Source organism: Terrapene carolina, unplaced genomic scaffold (assembly GCF_002925995.2).
Source record: "Terrapene carolina triunguis isolate 2854851 unplaced genomic scaffold, T_m_triunguis-2.0 Scaffold62, whole genome shotgun sequence".
Lineage (NCBI taxonomy): Eukaryota > Metazoa > Chordata > Testudines > Emydidae > Terrapene > Terrapene triunguis.
The window spans coordinates 9,630,912-9,652,602 of record NW_020664413.1 but is presented as its reverse complement, the minus strand read 5'-3'; the positions used below and the strand labels follow the sequence as shown (position 1 = coordinate 9,652,602).

At 42.6% G+C, this 21,691-nt stretch overlaps 1 protein-coding gene across 1 annotated transcript in view; it reads left to right on the top strand.

Annotated features, from left to right (window-relative positions):
• The first annotated feature begins 6 nt into the window (after positions 1-6).
• The window catches only part of ADCY5 (adenylate cyclase 5), a 296,914-nt gene continuing 275,229 nt past the window's right edge, over positions 7-21,691 (top strand). The window contains exon 1 of the mRNA XM_026647401.2: positions 7-288. Within this exon, the coding sequence (XP_026503186.1) occupies positions 46-288 (243 nt within the window). The 5' untranslated portion in view covers positions 7-45. The remainder of the gene's footprint in view (positions 289-21,691) is intronic.

Below are 21,691 nucleotides of genomic sequence, written 5' to 3'. Positions count from 1 at the left end.
GTGTTGTGCGTGCTGTGCAACCGCAACGACTTCCACCAGGACCACATGTGGCTGGTGTGCTACTCGGTCATCCTGGCCATCGTGGCCGTGCAAGTGGTGGGGGTGCTGCTGGTCTGGCCCAGGAGCGCCTCCGAGGGCATCTGGTGGACTGTCTTCTTCATCTACAGCATCTACACGCTGCTGCCAGTCAGGATGAGGGCTGCGGTCATCAGCGGGGTGGTCCTCTCAGCAATCCACCTGGCCATCTCCCTGAAGACCAACGCAGAGGACCAGTTCCTGTTAAAGCAGGTGAGGCAAGCTCTGGCTCTAAGCTCTGGTGGCTTTAGATGGCAAAAGGGCTTAAATTTAGTTTTGTGGATATGTTTGGTAGCTTGTTCTGGACACTGGTTTGTCTGCCACTAGGTGGGAGTTTGCCCTGGACGCTAACTAGTCAAATCATGCTCTGAGTGCTCACTGTTGCTTTTCAATAACTGCTTTAACCTTTTTCTTCTTTTTTTCTAAATATTTTTTTTTTTAATCTGGTTTACTAGCTTTAAGTAAGTGGCATTTTTAGCACAGAAGGATCTTGACTAGCCCTGTGGATAGAGCCTTTCTGTTTTATTTAATGTCAACAGATCACCAGTGAAATGGTACTTGTGCTTGGTGCCATGTGACTGAAAAATGGTGTGGAAAAGTCTTGGTGCTCTTATGGGGGGGGAGAACTGTGCTTGCCTGTAATTCTGTAAAATGTCAACAAAATGTACAACTTGGTTTCAGAGATGCGTGTTCCTTGACTCATGTAAATCAATGACCTAAAGAGAGGGGTTTGCTCTGTGAAATGTACAGTAAATGCCTAGAGGGTAAGGGGTAAAAATAGATTCCATATGTTGCCAGCAATAACCTTGTTTGTTGTTGTTTTTAAAATGCAAGGTTGTTTAACTCTTATCTGTAGCTGTGGTAGAATGTTAACTACCAGTGAGTGGCTCAGCTCATTGAAACAATAAGACTCATAGAATGGGTCAGTGTGCAGTGTTTAGAAATTACCATATCTCTTTAGACAACAGTAATACAAGGAACCTCTTCTCCTTTCCAAGCGAAAGAAACAATATTGGGAGGTTGTTTGCTTAAGTTTAACAGACACATTGACAATAGAGAACTATCATTGTTTATCACTAAAAAGTTCTGAAAATCATTTTCATTCTGCAGTGCATTGCAGTCCCTCTTATAATAGGGGTTTTGAGTAGGGTGTGTATATTAACTAAGAATTGATAATTAAGTATAAATCAGGTATTGGTAGCTTACAGTCTTCTCTTTTCCAGCACTATATTTTATGCCACACTTTGTTGTGGCTGACCAAGTATTATTACTTCTGACATCTTCCAGTATCCACCTTATCCTGAGTATTCTAGAGAGAGACTTCTTCTGGGGCCTGAAATTAGACAAGGAAAACCTAATGGGATTGTGCCAGTGGTGCTCTGTACAAATCCAGAAATCACATAAAATGCATTTTGTCCATAAAATAGAAACTAGGTAAGAGGCTTAAACTGTACATAGTGTATTTTTATGTATTTGTAGCAGGACTTCCCTAATTATTACTCTAATCTACAAGCGTGACAACTACTAATTGGTGGTTTGGTTTGTTTTTTTTCCACTAACACACTCAAATATTCTTTGTTAGGGCCCTAATCCTGCAAGGACTTGTGCACAAGCTTAATTTTACAGACTGTGAGTAGTCCCATATAAGTCAATGAGACTACTCGTGGTGCATAATTTGAAGCATATCTGAAAGTTTTTAGGCCTTGATCCTGCAAAGGCTTAACATCAAAGTGCTGTAGTGACATTTCCTCTGAAACCTTACAAAATAATTTATCAATAATACTTAAAATGTTGCATTTTCAAATTGCTGTTGAAAGCATTAAATCTTGTAACTAATAGTGAGGAAACTGAGTCACAGAGGTAAAGTGGTTGGCCCAAGGTCACAGAGTTTGGAAGAGCTGGGATGATAATTCAGGCTCTCAGCCACTTTCTGTAACCACTAGACTGCCTGCCTTCTTTCTATTGCAGCACACTTATTGGTAAAATGTGAAGTATTATCACAAATAAAACTACGCTTGTCAAAAGTAATAATGCGCTGCAATATCCCTACTCTCCAGGAGTGGCCCTAGCCATTTTGATTTTGTCATGTTCTCCTCTCTCCTCCCGCCCCCCCCCCGCAACCTGCTGGCCAAACAGCAGAGCGCAAAAATAAAAAACAAGCAGTACAGCATCTCCAGGAAATTGGCACCCTTCTTACCCACCCTAGAACCAGCCCTGGTACTCTTTGATAATTCACAAATTTCTGCATCAACAGTTGATCTCTCAATTATTCTAATGTGAGGTTCTGCAATAGTTAAACAACATCACCGGATTTCTTAAACTATTTTCAAAAATTAGTTCTCTGTGTGATCTTGTGGGGTTTGTTTTGTCTAATCCAGATATTGGGCTAGATCCTCAGCTGGTGTGAATTGGCCTAACTCTATTGAAGTCAGTGAAGCTATTCCCTGTTCTGCCAGCTGAGGATCTGGCCTGCATTGTATTTGTTTACATATGTGATCTGTCCAATATTAAAATCTGTATCTACAAAGCATATTGCCTCACAACTATTAGCAGGCCTTTCTGACAGAGGCTGTTGCGTGTTGCCATGGAAATCTCATTTTTGTTAGACTCTGCCCCACTGATGCATATAAGCCCTCCTTCTGTATTTCTCTTTCTCTTAAAGCCAGGATGGGCAGAGGTGGATGAAGGCCAGAAAAATCAAATGGCCTTTCCACCCTTTTCAGTCCACTGTTATTAGTCATGATGTGACTGTCGAATTGGTCAGTAATTGAACTCATGGCCATCAGAGCAACTGGTCTTTCAGCCAGACCATTTAGAACTTTCATCCCTCTCCCTTTTCGTGGCACTTTGACCGTGATATGGCAACGACTTCCTTCCCTTCCTCTTTGGTTTGTGGGTTTGGTTATTTGTCTGTATTTTCTCCCAATTGTATCAGAGCTGGACAAAACAGGTACTCATGCAAACATTGCAGATTATCATAATAAACGCATGCCTGACTAGCTCTGTCCTCCCCTTCTGGGATAGGGGAATGTGGGGGTGAGGAATGGGAAGGAGAGGGCAGGATTGGACATGGCCACAGCCCGCTGCCCTCCTGCTAGGGTCTGCGTCCCATGGGAAGAGGGGTGTAAATTTAAAGCAGCCCTGTGGCTGTTGTGATACTGGAAGCCATGCTTGCCCCGCCCCTTAATGTCCTTGGAATATAGGGAACACGGAAGTGTCCTAAACCACCTTTGCAGACACTCTCCCCCCGCCATGCTTTTCCTGTGCTCAGTGCAGGATAGACTGAGAATCGTGGCTATTGTGATTCCTCCCTTTTCGAGCTGTGCTGCTCTTTAAAACATTTTTGGGAATCTAAAACTTTCAGAAGTGGCCACTGAATTAGGTCCTCCAAGCTGAGGTACCTTGGACCTGATTTTTGGATGCGTTGAGTGCTGGCAGCTCTAACTGTGGTCAACAAGAGCTGCAGGTACTCTGCACCCCTGTAGATAAGGTCAGGCACCCAAAACTTAAGTAGAGGTCACTTGTGGAAATATTGGCCTTCTTTACCACCTGGTCAACTCTTCTTGACTGGCAGTGAGGGAGGAAAAGAAATGTGAATGTTTATTATGACTGACCATTCCCAGTTCAGGACTGCACTAGGTAAAAAGAGAGAGAAACTAGTGTATGAGAGCATATTTCACATACAAAGTGCTCGGTGGAAGCAAAATATATTCCATGCATAATACTTCAGTCAAACTACAAATCTTAATTGCTTATGTATTCCTTGTACACCTGCAACTAGTTAAAATTTACACATTTTTAAACCTGTTTAAAATGCAAAACCTTTATTTTTTCCAATTTTATCCTTGAGTTATTTTGAGAATGTTTGATTTATAAATGTGATTCAGCGTACATACTGTACATCTCGTCTTGTGCTGAAATTTCCATGAGGTAGTGATACACTTCCGGACTATGAATAAATGAGATCAGCTTCAGAATTAACATATAAAGACTGTCAGTAAAATACCCTTTTATGGTAACAAGACAGTCTAATACAGTACTTGGTCATTTGAAAAGAAACCTACTATTCTCACTTAATTGTTTTACATACATGGTAAAACTGATATTGTGGTTTATCTATATTACAGTAGACCCTCAAATGTGCGAGTATTGCACAGACACCTAGGAAGACCACAGAGCTTACAATGTAAAGCTGTAACATTGAAAACAATTATATAAACTTCATGTATGCAAGTCGCCCCATTGACCTTAGTGGGGCTATCTGAGTGTATAAAGTTAAGATCAAGCCTATGTGTCAACCGGATCAGGGGTTGAGAATCCAATTGATGCCAATGGACCGTCATTCAGTAGACTTTATTGGGCTTTGGAAAAAGAGAACCAAGATTTGGGGATAGGGATGCAACATAACCAGCATTAACTAACAGTTAATTTAGGTTTAGGCTCTGTTTTACTGCCCAAACCTGTACCGTCACATTTATTTCTCAATAACATAGTTGAGGAAGGGCGCTTGTAGTTCATTAAATACTTTAGGCGACGTGAGGTCGTCCAGTTACAATGTATCAGAATAATAGATGACTAGGAAAGTTGTCTTACATAAATAACCTTGTGGAAAGTGGAACTGAAATTACAGTGCTCTTTTTAAAGTAACATTTATTGTTAACCTTTCTCAAAAGAGTTCTAATAGCACTGTTCACAACCAGCTGCACCATCATGTGGCTCTCTTTTATAGCACTCTCTGATCCAAGCCTCCTGCAGCTAGACTCCTAGCTGTTCAGCCCCATCACAAACACCTCTGTCATAACAATACTGCTTTAATGATCCCCATGCCTGACTTCAGAGAACTGGGAACGTGTTGACCTTTCTCTCTATAGATTTGTATTAATGATACATTTTTGCTCTGCAGCTGAATGTTGGACCCTCACAAGAATGTAATATTCCATTCTCCCATTTCTACGTGGGTGTAGGTATACATACTTTTCTGTTTCTGTTTTCCTGAAATAGGCTGTTATTTTTAGCAAAGTTGAAGCAGCTCCTGCTCCTATTAGAACATCGGCTCATGTTACGAATAGCTCTTTAGCATCTCATCAAGATGCTTCTTATTGGATGTGATCTAATTAATGTTCAGTTAGTAGCAATAGCACAGTCTACACACCAGGAGAAATTACTATCTCTGTACTACGGCTAGTTTGCAATAGCACACGAGATATCTAGGTCATGACTGATTTTTGAGACTGACAGATTATCAGAAATGTGCCACTGCAGAGTTAATGGGATATATTTTTTTGTTATTGTTGTTTTCAAATAGGAATTGGGGTTGTCTTTTGTTCATAAGCAGAGATAGACTTGCTACCTGAAATGCAAAGCCCCGTGTGTGACCTCTTTAAGCTTGTTGATATTTGTGCTTTCTCTGTTACTTATTGGAAGTGGGGTTGGAGGCAAATCTAAATAACACTAATATGAGACCCACTCCTGCAGTTCTCATGCACGTTGGGGCCAGATTCCACCACTCTTAGTTATGTTGCATAATACCTTGCGCTCAGAAGCCCCACTGACTTCAATAGAGGGTCTCCTATAAAATACAATCTAATGTGAGTAATGGTGGCAGAATTTACCCCAGGAATAGTTCATCTGAAGTCAGTAAGAGATGCAGGATTGGGAGTCCTTGGTTTAGAAAACTGAAGTACCCAAAAGCAAAACTCCGTTATACCCATGCAGTCTCACTGGCTTCAGTGGGTGCAACTGAGGGTAGAAATTAGCCCCAGTTGTGCAACATTTCAGGGACTTAAGTATCTACTGTCCTTAAAAAGAATATTGTTCTGTATTTATTGCGGTGGCTTGAGGTTTTTAAAGGTCTACTTATGAATGATTCTCTTCCCCCTCTCTAATTTTCCCTAGCATCCTTTTTTTTTCTTTTTTTTCTTTTCTGCCAGAAAGGAAGCTTGTTAGAGATGGAGGTTTATTGTTCTCTTCATTGGTCCTGATGGCTACAAACATAACAGGTGATATAACGTTTGAGTGCTGACAGTGTGCTTCAGTGCTGGAGAAGATGCTCTTAATTCCCCTCCACTCCTGATCTGCAGGACTCTGTGGCACGTTCAGCAACCTAGTAGATTGACCCACTTGCACTTAGTTCTCTCATCCCTTCAGCAATGATTGCAGAGTCTTATGGCTGACTGAGAGTAGGTGAACTGAATATCAAACCTACCTTGGTGGAGATGGCTTAAGTATACTGCTGTGCCAGGTGCAATAATTCTAGTGAAAGAATGATCACTCTAGTCACTTTTATGACACTTTGGAAATGGCAGGATATGCAAGTTTCATCTTTGTTCTCTATCTAGATGAAGATGTTTCAGCCAAATGTTGACGGATTGTTTCATGCTTTGCACAGAGGGGAAATGATACCTTCAAGTGTTCTTGAATCTTACAAGGCACAGTTGACTGACCTTTAAGCATCTTAGGATTGTTGTGTCTGTTTGATAGGATTTCAGTGGAGGGTGATAAATAACGCTAGTGAAAGGGAAACAAAGCCCTTAAACTAATGTCAGATGTGGACTCTAGACGGCCCACAATAGGGCCTCTGAGTGACATGGTCTTGAGCTTTAACTACAATGAAATGATCTCTAGCTGCTGCCTTCCAGAATGGTGTAATACTTTACACCGTAGCCACATTTACAAGGCTCTCATTAATTGAGGGTGTAAGATTTCCACAGGCTTCAAAGAGTATGTTTGCTTTCCTTGAGTCTCGAGCAGGTGTGGTGTTTTCAAAGTGTGCGCATGCACACATACAGAGCAAACTCTGGCTTGACAGTGTTGCCAAGGTTTTGGGCAGGAGAAGTCTGGGAGTCTTCTCAACTGGAGTGTGAGCTTTGGGCATCGGGCGATTCTTCAAATGGATTAGGGTTGGATTTTGCTTGAAAACCGTTAGTTGTCCACCAAAGCATCCTTTGATTCCTCCCCACCTTGAGTGATTGAAGCTTGTTCTATTAGCTTTCGTTGCCTGCCTGCTTGTCTCTCTTCTTTTTTCTTTCTTAACTGGAACGCTTGTGGAATATTTTCTTGTTGTTGTTCTTCTGTGGCCAGCTCAACAGAATCTTCTTGATCTCTTGTTATAATTACTCATCCTGCAACTAAAAATCTCTAGCATTTAGTTAAACATAGACTGAGCCTATTGTCAAATTTAACCGTTGTTACCTGGTTTGCATTGGGTTTGTTAATGTGGTAAAGTGGCCCTCCCCTGGAGCTGTTCAGTGGCTTCTGAGAAACCACACTCTCTAGTTCCTGTTGTTGTGTTGTTGTTTTTTTTTCTTTTTTCTTTTTCTATGCTGTACTGCTGAGTATGTTTGAGAAAACGGATCGGCTTTTGATGTGGTGTGGGTGGGGTTTTAAAAAAAGAGATTTCTAAGTATAACTCTTCTTGTGAGCCTAAGGCAAGCTTTATTTTCTTGTATGAATTCTTCAATAAAATGCATACATCATCCTGTATAGACCATATGTGCAAAAAATATACTGCAGGTGGAATTAGTGCACCGGAATCTCTCCTCCCCTTCCTGATTGTCCAATAACCTGATGTATATCTCTTCATGGCTGGGGGGGAAGAGTGGGGTGATGAAGGAAAAGTGTGTGTAATGCAAATATTTAAAATCTTCTATCTTGCTTTCCTGAAAAGCAATGATGTGAAACTGACTCACGTGTGGCCAGGGGGGTTGTTTTAAGGACACTCTGATTTCTAGTTCCTTTCCTTTCTCTTATCTGAGATTTCTGATTTTTTTTTTTTTTTTTTTTTTTAAATACATAGCATTAACAGTCTTTGCTCCCGTCCATCCAGTGGAGCCTCTTTCCTCCCTCTCACTACTTTCTCATTCATCTTCACTTCAGCCTTTGCACAAGAAACCTCCTTGCCCCACCAAAGCCCAATTTGCACTGAGATCCTGGCAGGTGCTGACTAAGGGGGATGTGGGGAGTGGCAGAATAGCTATGAGTAAGAATAATTAGTTCAAGTTTCTTAAAGGTGAGATCTTCTAGAGGGCCAGGGAAAACATTTTTCCAAAGTGAAACTGGTACCTGGCTGAGGCACAAGCAAAGTTAGAGATTGTTTGTTTATGATCTAGAGCCACCACAAGCTCGTGAAATTTTTTTAGGGCTATACTAGCACTTTTGAAATGGAAGGTAACTCTCTGCCTAATCTTAACCCCTGGCATCAGGACAGGGGACAGGTAAAGGACTATATGCTGGCAGAGCAGTCTTGGTTGTCAGTTAAGCAGAACTAAGGAGGAAGTCTCAGAGGAGGATTAGCTATGCGATAGGACAGGATGCCCTTTTACAAGTATAACCCAGCAAACATGAAAGAGGATAATCCAGATGTGGATTTAAAAAAAATCCTTCCTCAAAGTTTGACATCGCCTGAATCCCCAAAGCAAGAGAACACCTGCTATAGCTGGGTTTCCAGCTTTCCAATGAACACGATGTGAGTTTCTTGCACTTCGTGAGATCGTACCTTGAAATGGTTACCGGTCCCTTGTACCAGGCAAAATGAGAATTCGGGATGCTTTCAGCATCCATAGCTGAGCCGCATCTGGGAAGTTCTGTGCTTTGGGGGTTTCATGTGAACTTGAAGCCTCCCCAGTTGTCATGCTGGCACCAATAGGAATTGTATCATTTAATAGTGGACTTGAAGTACTGTGGAAACAGGTGCAGGGATAGTCCTGCATTGACCGCTGAGGAGGTGGACCAAAATGGACTAATAGCAATTTCCCATTTTAAATGTCCTTGGGAACGCAGCCTCTAACTTCAGCTTTTTGGCTCCTATATTTGAAGCATTTAGGATTTCCCTGAATAAATACTTGAACGGCCTCCTCATCTCCTGGATATCTTCAACCTTGCAGTGCAGAGATAAGCTTCCTGCATGAAGGGCAATAGGCTCAGCCACTTAGGAGCTTGTTGCCAGCGTTTGTATCTCTGACAGACCATTAGCAGTGCTTCTCATTGGTGCACCTTCGGACATTCAGTAAGGCTTTCATTTTGATTGTCTTTGCAAAAGTTGGTTTATAATGCCAGGCTGCACTTATGTTTCACTATTCCTGGAAGGTGTTGCCACTATGCTCTTTTCCACATGCATGAGAAGTTGCTAATACGATTAGGATGTATTCTGCCCACCTCCTAGATGCAAAGAAAAGGAATCCAATTTGTGTATGCAAGATTTCATACATGATGCATGCAGCATAAGTTTTGCATGTGCGTGGCCTCTCCTGTGGGATGGCTTGGTGATGTAAGCATCTGAAGGGAAATGGACTCCCTAGCACCACAGGTCTAAGTCCCATCTACTTATGTAACCACTTGCCTTTCTCTTCTAGATAAAGAGAATTCTCTGCAGTTCATTGGGTGACGAGGTGCTTCTCATTGGAAACTAGCAAAATCCAGAGGTTCTGTCTGCTCTTCACAGACATTTAAAGCTCCTGTAAAACAGCCTGTATGAGTTTGTCCTGGCATCCTTAGTCAAAATGCCCCTCCCTCCCCATACTGGTGTTGAGCATGCTGTGCATTGGTTAGGTAGCTGTCACCCTTCACCTCAGTGGAGGCTCCATTTCAGTGATGCTGTAAAGTGTTTTAAGAGCCTTTTTGGGATTAAAGCTGCTATGTAACCCTGTCACATATTATGATGCTAGGGAAATGTTTGCTTTGTGGAGAGTAAATACGAGGAGGTACAGAGGAGAGGTAGCCATAAAGAGGAGAAATGTAAGTGAAGAAATGGTTCTTTTCAGCTGTTAGAAATAGATCTGCTAGAGAAGTGACTTCAGCTAACTGTTAAACTCTTCTCTAAAAAGAAAGTTTCCTATGCTTCCTCTGAAGTAGTCTGTAGATAGTTCACAATTACCAGGTGCAGCCTGGTTCTGTGGTCGAAAGACTTTTCGGTATTGCTGCAAGCAAAGCTTTGTCACAGAGAAGCTAATGCAAGCCATGCCTCAGCGGTGTGCCACTTTCCCAAACGCTATGGCTCCCTCTCCCTTCTCTTTGTCCCATGCTTGTGATAGAGGCAGAAGACAGTTGCTGCAAGCAATAGTCCCTTAGCATGCCAGCTTGCAGACATGGCTAATTTATGGAGTAAGTCAAATTGGTATTTCTATTAACAGCAAGATTGCCAGCTAGTGTACAGAGGACACTGCATCTGTGTGTGAGTGATGCATCTTTTCCATTTGGTACCTATGGCACTGATGTCTAGTCTCAATTTTAATAAATGGGGGATTTATGCAGAGATCCCACAAATACATTCATGAAAATTGTTTCCATATGATGTGATTTTTAAGGTAGCCCATAGTAATATTTTTTGAGAGGAAGAAGGAGAAATGTCCTCGTGTTATCAGTGAAGAAGGAAACTGCGCAGTGGGGTTGGAGACAGTGCAGCAAAATCTTTGTCTCCCACATGTCAGAAGGTAACAGGAACCTTCAAAGCTGCTACTGTGTGACACGTTGCTAGTAAGTGAATTATGGCTCTCCAGTGAGAGTTGCAGTCTCATGAACACTCAAGAATGTCCCCCTGTTCGGTTGTTGGCCTTGTCCTCATGCGCAAGTTCCCTTTCAGAAGTGAGTGTCTGAAATACACCTACCACTTGAAAAGACTTGTAGATCTTTATTTATTCTTTTAAAGGCCAGAAGGGATCGTTATGATCATCTAGTCTGACCTTCTGCAGAACACAGGCTATTGAATGACTCCTATATGGCAATAACAATTTCTTCCTTTTCCTTCCCCTGGAAAACTAAATATTGAATCATGCAGTATTTGTCAATTTAAAAATGAATCAAAAATGATCTCTGCACTGACCCCAATGCCTTTTTTCTTCTTTAATGAGTAAGGATGATAATGCTTTGTGATGCAGGGGGTTGAGAACACTTCGAAGCTTGTGGGTGAAATGTAAAACAGAGGTCCTGACAGATTGTGGTCAAGAAATGAGGTTTTTACTCACGAAAGCTTATGCTCAAATACATCTGTTAGTCTTTAAGGTGCCACCAGACTCCTTGTTGTTTTTGTAGATACAGACTAACACGGCTACCCCCTGATACTTGTGGTCATTAAAGATTCTTCTGGGATTTTTCCCAAGTATAAGGCTTTGATGTGCTGTCCAGATTTCATGTTGGGTAATTACATTTTTGCATCCCTAAGTACTCTGTAACTTCAACTGGGTGTGATATTCTTCACTTGTGATTCTGTATTCTTTGATAGAGCTGCTATGCAGGTTTCAACAGTTGCTGCATGCAAGTAACTTTACAACTGTGATTGAAACTTGCAAGACTGCAAACAAGCCAGAAAAATGCTGATGTTAAGGTTCCAATTAGCATCTTATCTGGGTCACATTGTACATAGGACATAATGCGTCTTGACTACTGGTTAAATGCATATGCTGGGCCAAGTTCTATCCTAGAGTAAGCCTGTACAACTGTACTGAAGTTTGTGGAAGACACTAAATCACACATTCAACTAAAACTTCCCTTTTTTATGTGCTTTTCGGCCTAGACTGTGCCAAGTTTTCCAGAACCTGGGGACATTTTGAAATTGATAGCTGGGAAGGGGTCCCTTGGCTGGGAAGTAGATTTCTCCACCCTCCCCAAGTAGGGAGAAGATGCCCAGGGGAAACGGGTCTCATGGTTTACTTGTTACATCTAAGCTCATCAGGGCTAGTCCCCAGTGTCATAAAACCGTTCCTTACATTTGCACAGCACCCGATTGGAGCCTCTAGGAGCTATTGTAATACAAATAATATTGTTAAACCTGAACTCATCTCCATCATTTGGACGTGGGTTCTCCATCTAATTCCTGGTCCCTCTCACCTGGCTTGGATAAGCATGCTCAGTCTCTCCTCTGCTGACTCATCAGACACGCTTTGCAACACCCTAGTTGTTCCGCAATGAAATGCATGTTCCTTTGAAGTGTGTTTGTATTAATGATGCAATTCAGAGTGTGTACTACTTTGTAACCATATCAAGCTCTCTCTGAACATTTTTGTACCACTTGAAGGCACCAGTAGGTAATTCTATTTCCTCTTTCATTTTAAAAACCTCGGAAACAATTGGGGGTAAAAAAAAATCTGTTGCAGCATTATGACGTAGCTGAGGTAAGACAATTACACCTGCACAAGTTGGGACTTTTTAGTAACATTAATTTGGCCTCACTGCACATATGTGGCAAACTTCTATCAGAACAGATCCAGCCTTTCTCTTCAGTGACTTTCTTTGACTATGCTGCGCCACCAACATGCTTCAACCCTTTCCAAGAGGCAAGAGAACTGCTCGCTTGTCCTGTCTACCCTTGACCCCTTTAATGCAACTGCTAATAAGGATGCCAGTTGTTGCTGTCTTTCTGATATAGTCACTTGTTTGCTGGGAGATCATGGAGCTCATTCCACATGGGCCATGGAAGTATTATTAGCAACTACCAGCTTTCAGTGTCTATTGATCTGGGCTGGAACGGAACCTACTGCCAATTCCTTGAGGAGTCCTATTTCCTACAACATATTGTATTAGCATATTAACTTGTGACTCTAAATTGTTACATATCCGTGTGCCAGGTGACCTTTTTTGCATTCAACTGATCTCTTTAAGAGTAAAAGCTTTCTATGGTAGACTTCCTTTATTTCAAATAAAGGTTGCCAGGTGTCAGGTTTTCAACCAGAACCCCTGGTCGAAAAGGGGGATGCTGAAAATGAGTGAGGGTAGGGGACAGCGAGCGACAGAGGGAGAGGGGATGGAGTGGGCGGGGCCTCAGAGAAGGGGCGGGGCAAGGGTGTTTGGTTTTGTGCAATTAGAAAGTTGGCAACCCCCTTTATTTGTATAAGCTTCTTCCTTTACCCCTCCCCTTTATTACAAGTGGTTTACATACTGATGCAGCCAGTTCGTTTCAAAATATTCTTCCTTCTCCCCAAGATCAATGGACCTCCTCATGAGTTCTCCTACATGCTGGGAAAGGCAAGAGAAGATGATACACTGGTTTCCAGCACTGCTAGCTGCTGAGCCTAATGCTGATCATTAATGATCATTAAAGCAGCTCAGCATTTTACAAGAACTGAGGGTGTTGAGACTCTGCCCTCTGGTAGGAATGTGATTTTTAGGGCTCTGATCTAGCAAGGAGGCACAAATAAAGAAAGCATCTTATGCAGATGGCTTTAGTTAAGGATGTGATGTGGTGTTAGGCCAAGTTAAACAGCTTCTGAATTCTAATTTCTTAAGAAAATAAGAATGGCTGTACTGGGTCAGACCAATGTTCCATCTAGCCCCAGTACCCTATTTTCCAAAAGGGGTTGGTGCCAGATGCTTTAGAGGGAGTAAACCGAACAGGGCAATTTATCAACTAACCTATGCCCTGTCGTCCAGTCCCAGGTTCTGGCAGTCAGAGGTTTAGGGACATCCAGGGCATGGGTTTGAGTCCCTGACCATCTTGGCTAATAGTCATTGATGGATACATTAATGGAGGATGGGTCCAATTCTTTTTTGAACCCAGTTACAACATCCCCTGGCAACACATTCCAGAGACTGACTGTGCACGGTATGAAAAAGTACTTCCTTTTGTTTTTATTTTTAAACCCTATTAATTTCATTGGGTGATCCCTGATTCTTGTGTTATGTGAAAGGGTAAATAACACTTTCTCCGCACAGTTCACGAATTATAGACCTCGATCATGTTCCCTCCCTCCACCCCCCACTTAGTCATCTCTTTCCTAAGCTGAACAGGCCATCCTTTTCATTCCTTCTCAAATGGAAGCTGTTCCATACCCCTGATCATTGTTTTTTGCCCTTCTCTATACTTTTTTCCATTTCTAGTAAATCTTTTTCTGAGAACTGCATGCAGTATTCAAGGTTTGAGTGTACCATGGCTTTATATAGTGGCATTCTGATATTTTGTGTCTTATCTATCCTTTTTCTAATGGCTCCTAACATTCTGTGAGCTTTTTTGACTGCCACTGCACACTGAGCAAATGTTTTCAGGGAAATATCCACAATGACAACATTAAAGAAAGATATTGGAAACAGCTAATTTAGACTCCATCGTTTTGTCTGTATAGTTGGGATTATGTTTTCCAATATGCATTACTTTGCATTTATCAACGTTGAATTTTATCTGCCATTTTGTTACCCGGTTTTGTAAGAGCTCTTTGTAACTCTTCACAATCTTGGATTTCACAATCTTGAATAGTTTTGTGTCATCTGCAAAATTTGTCACCTCACCGTTTACCCCTTTTTCCAGATCATTTATGAATATGTTGAACAGCACTGGCCCCAGTATAGAGCCTTGGGGGACCCCGCTATTTACGTCACTCTACTATGAAAAATCACCATTTATTCCTACCCTTTGTTTCCTATCGTTCAACCAGTTAGTGATCCGGGAGAGGACCTTCCCTCTTATCCCGTCACTGCACTCTTGCTTAAGAGCCTTTGGCGAGGGACCGTATCAAAGGCTTTCTGAAAGTCCAAGAGTGTTATGTCCACTGGATCACTCTTGTCCACATGTTCGTTGACCCCCTCAAAGAATTCTAATGGTTTGGTGAGGTATGATTTCCCTTTGCAAAAGCCGTGTTGACTCTTCCCCAGCATATTGTGTTCATCTATGTCTGATAATTCTGTTCTTTACTATAGTTTCAGCCAGTTTGCCTGATACTGAAGTTAGACTTACCAGCCTGTGATTTGCCAAGATCGTTACATTCGCTATCTGCCAGTCATCTGGTATAAAGGTTGATTTTAATCAATAGGTTATGTACCACAGTTAATATTCTGCAGTTTTATATTTGAGTTCCTTCAGAACTCTTGGGTGAATACCATGTGGTCCTGGTGACTTATTACTGTTTAATTTATCAATTTGTTCTAAATCCCCCTCTATTGACACCCCTCAGATTTTTCACCTAAAAAGAATGGCTCAAGTGTGGGAATCTCTCTCATCCTCTGCAGTGAAGACTGATGCAAAGAATTCATTTAGCTTCTCTGCCAGGGCCTCGTCTTCATTTAGCACCTTGATCATCTAGAGGCCCCACTGGTTGTTTGGCAGGCTTCCTGCTTCTGATATACTTTTAAAAAATTGCTCTTAGTTTTTGTGTCTTTTGCTAGTTGCCCTTCAAATTCTTTTTGGCCTGCCTAATTATACTTGACTTGCCAGAGTTTATGCTCCTTTCTATTGTCCTCAGTAGGACACTTCCAATTTTTAAAAGAGGTCTTCTTGCCTCTAACTGGATCTTTTATTCTGTTAACCATGGTGGCATTTTTTTGGTCCTCCTTACTGTTTTTGGTTTTGTTTTTTAATTTGGGGTGTCTGTCTGTCTATCCTATAATTTGAGTCTCTATTATGGTTTTTTTTTAAAAATTTCCATGCAGCTTGCAGGCATTTCACTCTTAAAACTGTTCCCTGTAATTTGTTTAACTAGCCTCCTGATTTTTGTATATTCCCCTTTTTGAAGTTAAATGCTACTGTGGTGGGTTTCTTTGACATTTTTCCTACTAATAAGGATGTTAAATTTAATTACATTATGATTGCTATTACAGAGAGGTTCAGCTGTATTCATTTCTTAGATCAGATCCCGTGCACCACTCAGGACTATATCAAGAATTCCTTCTCCACTTGTGGGTTCCAGGACTAGCTGTTCCTAGAAGCAGTCATTAATGGTGTCTAGAAATTGTATCTCTGCATCCTGTCCTGAGGTGACATGTTCCCAGTCAATGTGGGAACAGTTGAAATACTCCATTATTATTGGGTTTGCAGTTTTTATAGCCTCTGAGCATTTCACAATCACCATCACTACCCTGGTGAGGTGGTCGGTAATATAATCCTAAAGCTATACTTTTATTCAAGCATGGCATTTCTATCCACAGAGATTCTAGGGCAGTGGTCCCCAACCTTTCAGTGTGGCGGGCGCCGGATGACTAGCCAAAATGCCGCCGAGGACCGTGGCCGCCGGACAAGCAGCCACCAAAATGCCACCGAGAAGCAGCAACGCCAAGAAGCAGCGTCATCAAGAGGCGTCGCCACTGAAATTTCGGCGGCGACGCTTCTTGACGTTGCCGCTTCTCTGCGGCATTTCAGCGGCCGCACTCCTCGGCGGCGGGGCGCACATAGATGCCCCGGTAGGTGCCATGGCGCCCGCGGGCACCATGTTGGGGACCACTGTTCTACGGTAATGTTTGATTCATTTAAGACTTTTACTATACTTGAGTTTGCTTTCTTTCACATAAAATTCCTCTTCCCCCCGCAGCGTGATCTACTATCATTCCTATATCTTTTGTATCCTGGTATTCCCATGTCCCATTGCTTATCGTTCCACCAAGTTTCTGTGGTGCCTGTTATATCAGTTTTCTCATATAATACCAGGCCCTCAAGTTCACCCATCTTAGTATTTAGACTTCTAGCAACTGTATACAAGCACATATACAATTTGTCAATATTTAGTTGTCTTCCTTCATGTGATGCAGCTGCATGGGATTCTTTTTCATTTGACCGTTTCTCTTCAGTTCCTAGCAGTAGTTGATCAACTTTTTATCCTCTCCTCTTTACTAGGATATAGAGTATCCCCTTTAATAAATCCTCCCCTAAGGGATGTGTCTGTCTGTCTGAACTGTGTGCTCCTCAGCACCAATCTGCTTTCCCCCAGGCTGTGTGCCCCTCTGCCTCAATCTGTATGTATTAGGAATCCTATCTGTGTGTCTCATTTCACATCCTTCATTTCCTGGTATGGTTTATATGCTACTAGAGAGAACTAAATGCCTCTTGCCTGGGACTACCAAATACACCCATCCTCTAACTGCCTGCCAGGTTCCCTCAACTCCCCCCTGTGTGAGAAGGGACTGCTGGCATAAAACAAGAGTGGCTGATTATGCTTAATTCCCCGCTTTGCTGAGAGGCAGCTATATTGTAGTATTCACTCTATAGTGTCCTGTCTGTGAGGGCAGCATTGTCGCAGAGCCTCTGTTCTCCTTCCCCAGTCTGTCCATGGGATACTGACAAGGATCCTTAGGCCACCAGTTTATAGACCAAAACATCACAAGGGGTGGGTGGACCCTCCACTTTGGGGAGCCTAGCCCCCCCCCAGCAGGAGCCCTGAACCCCTCTCCTGTGGCCAGGCCAGAGCTTCTCCAGCCAGAACCCCAAGCCACCACCAGAGGAGTCATGGGCCAGCCCTAGCCAACTGACCGACCCAAGCTCCGCCTGGAGCAGCTCCAGCCAAGGAAGAAAAAACCTTCCCTGACCTATTGTACCCACTGCTCATGCAAAACATAATGATATAGTCATTGAAAATTTAGCAGTCCATAGCCTGACTAGTTTCATTGGACAGGGAGAGTCTCTTTCCAAACTCTTGATGGTTCCCTAGGCTGCATTACAGCTGGTGCTTGGAATGGGCCGAAAGCCACCACACCACCAAACAAGTAGAATAACTTTGGGGGAGGAGGCTGGGAATATGGCCTATATATGTGCTGGGGCTGGTCGCAGACACACTGTCCCTTCTTGTCCCTTTGATTATTGTGTTATCCCTTCTCACAAGAGACTGAATCCAAGAAGCCCACGCAGCCCTGTGCTCCGGTTATTGGCTGTGGTTTTTCTGGCTCCCTAACATGCAAGGCCTCTTTCGTTGTTAGTGATCAAATATCATCCTTCACTGACATGCAGAAAAACGGTTACATAAGATGCTCACAACTGAAAAATGAATTACGGTAGCTAATAAAAGGCATTTATTGCCCTGTGTTCCCGAAAGTGACCGAGCGGGAGAGAAGAGGTAACATTGAACCTTCCATTACATCTTTTGAATGTCTGTCAGGTTAAAAACTGTCTCAAACCTGCCTGCAAGCAAATCACTCTTGGGCAACTTAATTAAGTTAATAAGAAGTGTGTGTGTGTGTGTGTGTGTGTCGAGGGGAGGTGAATGTACTGAAGTGAGAGACCAAACAAGAAAGTCAGGTGATCTGGCTAGTATTCCCTTTATAGGTTTGTTTGAACAATGGGATTAGAGTAATTCCTTCTCTCCTGTATTTCACTTAAGGGGTATTTGTTATCCCAGTGGGGTAATTAGTAGTGCAAGTGAAGACATCACAGGTATATTCTGCCTCCTTAATGGCTTTCCTTTCCCTTCTGCGAAAGAGCAATTTGGTGGCCTCAAAGGAATGAGCTGCCAGCTGATACTAACTCAGTTTGGTTAAGATTTACTATGGCATCCTGCCCCCTCCCTCTGCTCTGCCAGCCTCAGTGGGTGTGAGAAATCTCTGGAAAATCATGCCATAATTGACTTGCCCACCATGAGTCTATGATGAAGTTGAGAACAAAACCCAGCAGTCCTGAGACTCTGTCCCCTGCTCTTGGCGCTTGATCTCTCTTTGTTTCTAACTAATCCTTTTCAAACACAGTTATAAGTGGCTTCTGATGAGCTGTATTGAAACTGGCAGAGGAAAATGCAGGTGGGAAGTTGCCCTATGATTATCTAGCTCAGTAGTTTATATACCACAGCCATAAAGCCTCTTAGATATGTAGCATTCATCTGTGACCATGCTTGCTTATTTAGAAAGTCTAATCTGGAGTATGTAAAACCTCAAGTCAGCATTTTAACTGTGCCAGATGATTTTAAAATAGACTAGATAGACTAGCAGATTGACTTGAAAATTGGACAAGTGGGGAAAGAGCTATGGGGTAGAATAGTGGGATAGGGAGAATAGAAGGGCTGGGAAATTCAGAGTACCTTAAATCCAATAGGGACTGAAGTATTCATGGGTGCAGGTTTTTTGTGATTCTGGTGTGTCCTGGTAGTGGAGAGCCTAGCACAAGGGGGGGTCCCAATCCTGATTTGGGTTCCAGGTGACCCCACAGTACATTATAAACAACATCTATAAGGCATTGCTGCAGTAATTCTAGGCATCTGAGGTGATGGTGGCAAAAAAGAAAAAGTTGGACCAGTCCAACATTTAGGCCTTATTTTCCTGCTTCCAGAAGGGCCAGAGGATCTGTAGGAAATGATATTCCCCAAAGTAAAGATGGTACACATGGAGGCTGTCTACTGGATGAGCTATGTTTCAACGAGATTATATAGTCACTTAGATCACAGCAAAGGGTTCATTATCAGGGTTTTTTTGTGTGTTTGTTTAAGTTATTTTTAGTATCTGCCTGAATATACAAGTGTCTGTTCCTTCTGTTTATGTACATAGGTCAAATGCTGCTTTTTAATCTCCCTGAATTTCTTGTACATATTAGTCTGTAGTTGCTATGTTAGATTTAAGAATTAATTTCATTCCTACTTTTCCTCACACTGTGCTTCCTGCATTATTCCTTTATGGAACAGTGTTTCATATATGTACCCTTGGAAATATGTAAATGTAATGCCCCTAAAGCGATCGGGGTAAAACCTTGAATTCTGAGTATTCATGCTAGCATATGGTACCTACAGTTCTTATTAAAAATTTGAAGAGAAAAATAAAGGGGAGTTGTTTGGCAGCATAATTCAGTTACCCTCTTTGAAAATAAAACACTGAGGTCCCTTGTTACAGCTGCCTTTGGAGTGTGCATAAACCTCATCTGTGTCACCCAGACTCCCTTAATATGGCTTCGTAATTCACAACTCTGTAATTTACATTATCTACTGTTGATTAGAGAGCTCTTGCACAGAATCACATGGGGCAGATCATCATTTAAGAAGTTATAGGCGGTACAATACAACATCCTGGTTGGGAAAAAACGACAGAGGAGGAGAGCATGCATCCATGCTGAGACTCCTCATGTAATTTCCAAAGAGGGCCCCAGACAAAACCACATTCTAGAAAACACAATAAGGCATTGTCTGCTGTGGCCAAGAAAACTGTGTTGGGACCTCTTCCCAGAACTGGGTTTAAACTGGTTCTTGCTTGTGTGTTTCTCTGACCATTGTACCCAGGGCTATAAGTTATTCCCTGCTTTAAATTATTTCATTAAACCATGCTATAGCTGGCTATAGTTAACTCCATCTGTGCTGGCCAGAAAAACTGAGTTAGCATTTTTCTAGCAAGAATTCTGTTTAAACCGCTTTCCCCAGAACTAAGTTTTCCAGACTAATGTAGTCATAGCCTAAGAAAAACATATATCAAGCAATGAGGTGGTATTTGAAGAACACTGTTCCTTTTAAATAGCGTGTTAATAGTTCAGATATTTTTGTATTGCAGAAGCACCCATGATATGCTAGGAGATGTATATGCAAGACACGTTCCCTGTCTGATAATCAAGGGAGATCAGCAACAAAGGGTCGTTCATCTTAACTTTGGAGTATCAGATATTGGCCACAATGCATCAATGGTGTCATCTGGTTTGATTCACCCAATTCCTCTTCTTTTCCTGAATACAAACCACATGATGATTCATCCACACAAGGGGCAAGACCAGGTTTTCTACTTTTGGAGTGCTTGGCTTTGCACTCTGAACATGCTATTAGTGGGTTTTTGTATAGCCAAATAGCTATAGCTGTTACTTGGAGCGCAGTGTGGGGTATTAAACTGTAAGCTCTTTGGGGCCAGGACTGTCCTCTTTATGAGTTTGTACAGCACCTTGCATAATAGGGCCTTGATCTTGGTTGGGCCCTCTAGGCAATATTGTAATCCATATAATGACTTTGTGGGGTCACACCTCTGAGTGTACTTGCACTTCCGTTGGCAATAATTAGTTTAAAAAAAAAATTGAGACTTTAACCTTGCATACTACACTGAGTGTTACATGTATGTATACTGTAAATCAGTATGATATAGCTAAATTGGACTTTCACAAACCCTTTGATTAAACTCTATAAATTTCTGTGGGAGTTAAAAACCAGTGAAAACAAAGGGATAACTTGGGGGACAACTCCAAATGATGCGGGAGATAGGTGGGTGGGAAGAGGCGTTTAATTGGAAATACCTCATCCAACCCAATGGCCTATCTCAATGGCCCAGATCAACCACTTCTTTAATTCTGTCCTGTGTCGCAAACACAGGAAAACATGATAAAGAATATGCAGTTCAGACGAATTTATGAAGCATTCTATGGTGACTGTGGAGCAAAATCTTAGGGAACTTGGACTGATTTAGGAGCTTTATGAAACACTTCTCATAGCACCACACAGAATGTAATGGTGTTGAATAGCACCTCAGAATTCTGCTCCTGTACATATACTCTTCCAATCCTCTGTCTTAGAGTTACCATTCGTCCGGATTCTGCCAGACATGTCCGGCTTTTTTGAGTTAAAAATAGCGTCCGGGGGGAATTTGTAAATGTCCAGATTTCCCCCCCCCCCCCCCCCATGCAGAGTGCGCGCGGCTGACCGGGCAGCAGCCAGAGCCCCTCCTCCGCTTCCCCCTCCTCTCCCCTGCAACTTGAGATCACTCCCCTCCTCTCTCTCCCTCCCTCCCCCTCCCTGCATTCGCAGATCGCCGGCCGGCCGTTCACATCGGGCCTCCGGCAGTCTGGAGCTCCTCCCCCTCCCCTGCCACCCAGCGCGCCACTCCGCAGCACTCTGAGCGGCACGGTAAGGGGGCCAGGGGGTCGGAGAAGGGGCAGGGAGGTTCTGGCGGGGGCAGTCAAGAGACAAGGAGCAGAGGGGTTTAGATGGGTTGGGAGTTCTGGGGGGGGGGTTAGGGTTGGGGGTGTAAGGTTTTGGGCAGTCAGGGT